Here is a 7,376-nt window from a genome sequence, read left to right on the forward strand (position 1 = left end):
TAACAGCGGCCCAGTAGGGAGGGGCAACTCCAGCCCAGGCAGCCTCCGAGCACCCTGCGGGCCACAGAAAATGAGGCCCGGAGGCGTAGACAGATCCCCTGGGCCCCGTTCTGACCCGCACAAGCGAGTAGAACCAGCCGTGGGGATCCCACGAGTCTCTGGCTACGCCCTCCCTGCCCCGCACCCTCGGGCAAGGCCTCGGGAGCTGAGCCCGGACAGGCCGGAGCCTTTGGGTCCGCAGCCCGAACGCGGTGCAGGGCTAGCCTGAGGTTCTGGTGGTGGGTGGCGCTCCCTCACTTCTTCCGAATTGCCTCGACCTCCCAGCCCAATCTATGGCCAGAGCTGGAGTCTTCTCCCCATGCCAGGGTGCCTCGGGGGCCCACAGTGTGGACCGGAGAATCAGGCTTTCCTTAAGAAAAAGGGAGAGGCTGGCTCCGTGTGCGTGGATGTACGTGTCTGTGGGTGTGCTGGGGGGACAGTGTGTACCCCTGTGCATATAACACGTGCCTGTTTCCCAAAGCAGAAACTCTCGGGGTTGCTTTCTGGTCCCGGTGAAGTCGGTTTGGGTGGGTGCAAGCGCTCATTTGTAGACAGCTGGTGCGGGCACTTATGTTTCGGCGAAGGCTGGCTTGTCTGCGGAGACTGATGGGGGGCGGTGTCCGTGTGTGAATGCGACTGGCAGGGCGTGTGGCTGGGGTCCAGGTATGTACGTGCGGGACTTGAGCCCTGCGGGAAGCGTGAGAAGAAGCCCCCGTCCCCTGCCCATCTGTAACTGGGTGCGAAAGGGCGAAGGGCTCCTTTTGGGTTTGCGGGCTCACTGTCCTGGGTTGGTAGGCGCTCCGCCGGCCTGCTTAACAATCAAGCGCTTCAGGAAAAGGGAGTGTGGGACGCGACAGGTAGAGATCCGGGCACAGGCTGTCCCGCCCAGCAGCTCGTCAAAAACGCCAGAGGCCCCGGGCAGCTGTACGAATCAACAGCCGCGCTGTAGTGGAGGGTCCAGTATGCTCAACTCCAGTTCGAGGATTAGGCAGCTAGAAAGGGATGCTTACACGGCGCCCGTTTAGCCCCTTCCCCAGTTCTTTCCTGCACTTCTCCCCGTCCCAGAGGAGTGAGGAGGCTAAAGAGGCTTGGCTGCCAGATCGGAAATACAACCACTTTGCGGAGGTGGCAGGGAGCCAGGGAGAGAGGGGTGGGGTGCCCTGGGCGGGCGGGGGTGGGGAGGGAATGAAACGGAGGGTGTCAGAGGAGCACCCCAGGTGGTCCAAAGACAGCGACCTGTCAAGTCCCTTCGATCTCACCATCCCCCTCCAGCGTGCGCCGTTTCCGCTAAGGTACCTTTAGACCCCAGGACTACTGTTCGGCCCCCTGCGGGTCCAGCTGGGGGCTGCGCTGGCGTGCTAGGAGCGAGGCGCGAGGCCGGTTTCAGGCGCCAAGAAAAGTGAGAGTGGCTCTGGCTGCTCACTTTTGGTGACTCCAAATTCCCCGATTTGTCCCCACTTTCTGGACGTCGAAGGCGCCTCACCCTCACCCAGCCCTCAAGCTCTCCAAGCAATGACCTCATTGCAAAAGACAGTCTGAGCGGATGGCTCTCCTCCCTAGTGGACCGGTGCCGGGAGCGGGAGCAATGACGCAGTCGGAGCTGGTCGGTCCTGGCCACTTTGGATTGGCCGCGCGGGCTCATGGGGGGACCCCCCTCCCACTATCACTGGAATAAGAGCCAAGAGCTCCGCGGGGAAGACGCCCACAGCAGGCGTTGTGTCCATCTAGGCGGACCGGCCGCTTGCACTCTCCCGCATCTCAAGCCTCCAGGTGAGGAACTTCTTCCCACTCCACTTGAATAACCTGCTTCTGGATCAGCGCATCCAATTTGCTCCACTTGCCTGCCTGCTTGCCTTTCCTTTGTCTCTCACGGCCACCTCGGCCCAGCTACAGACAGGTGCTTCTAGCTCTCTCTCCCTCTCGAGAGAAGGCGGGTGGTTGGGGCCATCGGTACGTCTTCTTCTAAGTGACATCAGTAGAACCCCAAGCACCCCCAGGGTTTCGCCTGGGTGCTGGAAGCTCTGCGAGTCCAGATAGGAGAGTGTGCGGCCCTCGTGTCGGTGCCCGTCGGTGCGCGGCATCCTGCCGGAGTTTGGCGGGTCTGGCAGTGCCCTGCGCGCGCTGTGCCTGCAGGGACCCCATTTGGTTCCTGGGTCTGTGGAGCCCTGGGTCTTCCTCTGAGGCGCCTCCAGCCCGCGAGCGTGCCTGGGGCAGTGGCATGGGCCTGAGGCAGTGCAGTTAGCGAACCAGAACCGTGGGCTCAACTCGGGTGCTGGCGCCTAAGATCTGCAGCCAAACTGCGCCCCAGTGCAGCCTGGAGTCACTAGTAACCGGCATGTTAAATTTTCCCCAAATTCAACCCCACAGCACTCTTCCAATTTATGCTTCCCGCTTTCCTCGCCCCTGACTTAGCAGGAAGTTCAGCCTAGGGGAAGGTGCTCCTAGATTTCTCGGTCCCGGTCCCGAGAAGACAGGAGGTTAAGTATACAGCAGGGTGGGTCCGCGCCCGGCTTCTGTGTAGGGCAAAGGTGTGGGTGTGTGTGCATGCGGACGTTTGTGGCTTCTCTCCGGCTCCCCGCAGAACTCTCCCATTCTCACCCCAGCACACTTGTTTCTGCTCTACCATGACATTTACTAAAACGTATCTTTTGAGGTTCACAACAGCCCATCTGGCAAAAGAACAGAACCAAGGGGTGAAAAGGTGAGGTAACCTGCCTGAGGACACAAGGCAGGTGTGCCAGAGGCAGGACTGGAGCCCAGGCCACCGCTTGCTCTTGGTGCCACGGTGATGTTATTCTCCTTTTACAGAGAGGCATCATGGGCTTCGGGAAGTCCTCCCCCTTCTTGGCTTTCAGCATCTTGGTCCTGTGCCAGGCAGGCGGCCTCCAGGCAGCACCACTCAGGTGAGACAGCCTGGAGCTACTAGCCACTGACCCTGGGACTGGGCAGTTCTGTGCCTCTGAAGTTACAACAGAGGCTCCTAGTGGATCAACGCCTTCAGGGGGACGGTGGCCCCAAGCCCTGTGGGCTGGGAGTGGGGAGAGAAGGGCACATTTTCAGGGCAGGTCATAGCAAGCAGGAGGACTGGCCGCTTATCTTGGGGAGGGGCCAGACTGGGATTTAGAGCTTGTATTGGGATTGCCCCTCCCTAGGTCGGCCTTGGAGAGCCTCCCAGACCTTGACCCCGCTGCACTCAGTGAGAAGGAAGGGCGCCTCCTACTGGCTGCACTGCTGAAGGCCTATGTAGAGAGGAAGACCAATGAACTGGAGCAGGAGGAGCAGGAGACAGAGGACTCCAGGTAAGGCTCCCCACCCACCTTGGCATATCCAGGAGGACATAACCTAGGCAGGTAGGGAAAACAATATCTGGCCAGGAGTCCAGCAGGCTGTCATTCACCAGGCCCTGGAGCCCAGCCACTCTCATGCTCCATGGGAGACAGAGGTCCAGGGGCAGCTGGAGGGATTTGGGTTAGACGTATTTAAAAGACCCATTTCTGAAAGCTGCTAGGAAATAAAATGAGGAGGTGTGGCATCTCTTTCTCTGGGCATTGGTCTTGCCCCACTGAGGAGACGACCCAGCATCAGATGAATTAAGACTGGTAAGTCTGAAGCCAGCAGGTGGACCCAGTATACCTCAGGACGTGTTAGAAATTTAACATGTGTGTGCTGGTCTCTCACACCTGCAAGGAGGCTTTGTTGCACATGTGCAAGGTGACGCCAAAGGCCTTGCAGAGGGTGGGGTCAGGTAGAGCAGTGTCTGAGGTAGGCTCTGTGGAGATGTGCACGCTGTCGCTGGGCTGGGGAGGGCACCCTTCCCCAGCCACACCTGCCTGTGCACCCTGAGCTTGGAGCACACACCAGCTCCTGCTCTGGCCCTCGCACCACCTGGGCAGAGGCATGGTTTGCACCTGCATCTGCCCTGAGAACCTCTCTGCAGAGCATGAAGGCCTGAGCAGCATGAGGAAGGCCAGGAAAGGTCACCCCTTCCCCACACAGCCCTGGCTCAGCAACCATCTGAGTTCTAATGGAGAATATATGAAGGGTCCTCCGGCCTGCCGCTTCTGCCCCTGGTCTAAGTGACTCTAAATGACTCCTTCCTGGTCTAACCTGCATGACTGCTCCCAGGGGCCAACCCAGTGCATGGTATTGCTTGGCATGTCTTTTTCCGGCAGCCTGGACAGCTCCAGAGCTAAGTGGTGCAGTAATCTGAGTACCTGTGTGCTGGGCACATACTTGAAGTACCCAAACAACTTTCATATGTTCTCTGGCATCAGCTTTGGGCTGCAACACCCAGCAAGAAAAGGGATAGAGCCAGTGGCTTGGAGACGGGTAGCTGTTGCCCCAGGATTCTAAGTGAAATCCTTACACTCCCTCCTGATTTCCTTTCTTGCTCCCATTGAACTTAATGCATGCAGATTTCAATCTGGTTGCTCTTCAAGCTGGTACTGGTAGCTTTGCTTATGACAGAGAATGTTGGGAACCTCAGGATGGAAGGTAAGAGAGCAGGACCCATAGACTAGGTTAGAGGAAAGAGAGTGAGGGAACCCTAGAGAAGATCACAGCGGAGCCCTGCAATGCCTGCTTTATCACTCATGCTTCATCCTTGATGAATAAACCTTTGTTCTAAAAGGATGTACACTCGGTGGTCATTACTCTGGTCCCTCTTCCAGGCTTGAGAGTGCCCAGGGCCCATGTTTAAGAGTAACATTAACTTCAGGGTAGCTGGGTACAGGGCCTGGGAACCAGCTCCAGCATCAAGAACAGGTATGCTGCGGAGTAGGTAATCCCATCTGGGAAAGGACCCTGCAAGCCCTGTTCTCTGAGTTTCCAGGTAAGACTTGAGGGGATTTTTATTTTCCCACAGAAAGTGGTTTTGTTGGTGCCCATGGCTGGGGTACTGCTGCTGTGTGCTTCTTCTGTGTCCTGGAGTGGGGCCGGGCCTCTGCTGAGTACTCCTTCCTGATCCCAAGAGCATTGTATGTACATGACGATAAGGGCAAGGTTTTAAAATATGTCCCGTGGTTGGGCACTGGGTTTTTTGTTTTTGTTTTTGTTGTTTTTCATAAAGGGCTGCTAGCAAAGGCTGTCAGGCCATTTCCTCTAACAGCTTTGATAATTGCATTTAGGAGAAACACTTAAGTGGTATGTCGAAGAGCTACAATTCTTTTAGAGGAGGTCCCATGGGGTAGGCTCCTGACTCTAGCCTCTCACTAACAGGCTTTCTTTTCTTTCTCCATCCTGCAAATCAGTGTCACTGCTCAGAAGAGAGCCTGCAACACTTCCACCTGTGTGACCCATCGGCTGGCAGACTTGCTGAGCAGGTCTGGGGGCGTGGTGAAGAGCGACTTCGTGCCCACCAACGTAGGCTCTGATGCCTATGGTCGTCGCCGTCGCCGTAGAGACCTTCAGGCCTGAGCTGCTAACCGACTCTAGGAAGGTGACTACCCTTATACCCTTGGATGGGAGGGGAAGGGATCTGGAGGTTAACACCCACATTTTGAAATCCACTGAACCTGGTAGGTCCTTCAGATCCTCCTCTCCAATTGTATTCTTCCTCCTGAGGTAGTGAGCTCCTTCTACAACTCAGCCTGAAGTAAGAGGACAAGGTCAGGCCGCAGAGATGCAATTTCATCTTTCTGAGAAGACAGATAAACAAAAAAATGCTTGCTGAATTCAGAAAAGGAGGACCCTGCAAACCTTAGCCAGGGCTACTGCTCATTAATGAACTCAGATTCAGAAAGCCCTGAACTCTTGATCCATGTTCAGAGTTTCAGTCCAGAGGGCTGTAATCATAATACTATTGCTAATGTTTATTGTGACTATTGGACTGTTTTTATTTTCATTTGTTTTAAAAGCCTGCTTCCGACACCTCATACCCATAATTTGTAAATGCTGTTTAGTTAAAGAAGTACTTCTGTATGTTCATGTTCTTCCAGTAATAATTCTGTTTATTCCCTTCTTATTCTCCTAGTTCTCATTCTTCTCTTTCTTCTTAAAAAAATTTTTTTCTCCATCTCAGGTTACCATGAAGCTGAACTCACCACTTCTATTAATTTCTGTTGACAACAACTTGGTGAGAAGGCCCCATGGAAGATATACATGTGTGCATCCTAATAGATAACGAAAACACAAACAAACAGAAAAAACCACCCTGTCAATCAAAAGGAATGAAATCGAATGCAACTCAAGCAAACTCCATATTTGTTTGTGCATCCTTTTTATATTTGATTCCATGTGCAGTAAACATGATGGCGTCTCTCATCAGCTCATCTGGCGGCAAACTGGTCCTTTGAGGGAGCTCTCCTGCTGACCATGGCAGCTTTGCCAAACCGCAGGGCACGTGAAATCACTGCCTCCTGTGGCCCCTGTGGTGACGCTATGCTCTGTTGTAACGGTGATGCTATGCCTTGTTGTCTGAGAACCTGACCGTATAATTTGTTTAAGGAAATGTCAATATCGTGCCATTTGTGAACCTCATCAAGATTAAAAACATATTTTGGATTACATGTGTTTCAAGACCCCAGTGATTTATTTCAACTTCTTTTCCTATGTAATAATAATAATAGTTCACATTTTTTGAGTGCTTACTATATAGAGAAGATAATGTTCTAAGATAACACATTATACCTATGAATTTGTTTAATCTTCATGACAACTTTATAGAGTAGATGTCATTATTATTTCCACTTTGCATCTGAGGAAACAGAGGCACAGAAAAGTGAAGTCCAAGAACACACAGACTCAGGTGCTGGCTTCCAGGGCTTACTGTCGAAACTGCTGCACCGCAGGCCTCAGCAATGGCTCGTGATGTTTTCCAGGGAACCGTGAGCCATTCTTTGACCCGGCTTCCTCATGTGGTAGACCATCAGATTTTGAAGACAAATGGAAAAATTTACACATATAAACAACCTAATCTTTATCTAATAAAATGGTTCCCTTCTACCCATTACTTCGTGCTACGGGGTGAATGTTTGTGTCCCCCCACCCCTCACCAAAATGTAGATGTTGAAACCTAATACCAAAGTGATGGTATGATGGCGGGGAGGGCATCGGGGTAGATTTTGGGAGGTGAGGAGGTTGTAAGGGCAGTCCCCTCACCAATGGGATTAGTGCCTTAAAAATGAGGCCAGAGAGAATTGCTTTGCTTCTTCCACTGCTGTGCAAGGCTGCAGGGAGAAGGCTGCTGTGAATGAGAAAACAGTTCTCCCCCAGACACTGAATCCAGTGGTGCCTTGATCTTGGATTTCCCAGCCTCTAGAACTGTGAGAAGTAAATATTTGTTGTTTATAGGCTATTCAGCTTGTGGTATTTTGGTATAGCAGCACAAATGGACTAAG

General features: G+C 53.3%; 1 protein-coding gene across 1 annotated transcript; it reads left to right on the top strand.

Moving 5' to 3' along the window:
- Nucleotides 1–1,757: 1,757 nt before the first annotated feature.
- LOC119053115 (calcitonin gene-related peptide 2-like) lies at nucleotides 1,758–6,281 on the top strand. The gene is made up of 5 exons (XM_037150596.2): nucleotides 1,758–1,809; nucleotides 2,848–2,942; nucleotides 3,192–3,338; nucleotides 5,289–5,476; nucleotides 6,059–6,281. Exons 2-4 carry the CDS (start codon nucleotides 2,857–2,859, stop codon nucleotides 5,452–5,454), a joined length of 399 nt encoding a protein of 132 aa, XP_037006491.1. The 5' UTR covers nucleotides 1,758–1,809; nucleotides 2,848–2,856; the 3' UTR covers nucleotides 5,455–5,476; nucleotides 6,059–6,281.
- Nucleotides 6,282–7,376: the final 1,095 nt, after the last annotated feature.

Source organism: Artibeus jamaicensis, unplaced genomic scaffold (assembly GCF_021234435.1).
Source record: "Artibeus jamaicensis isolate MK-2021 breed Jamaican fruit bat unplaced genomic scaffold, CSHL_Jam_final contig_797, whole genome shotgun sequence".
NCBI classification, from domain to species: domain Eukaryota; kingdom Metazoa; phylum Chordata; class Mammalia; order Chiroptera; family Phyllostomidae; genus Artibeus; species Artibeus jamaicensis.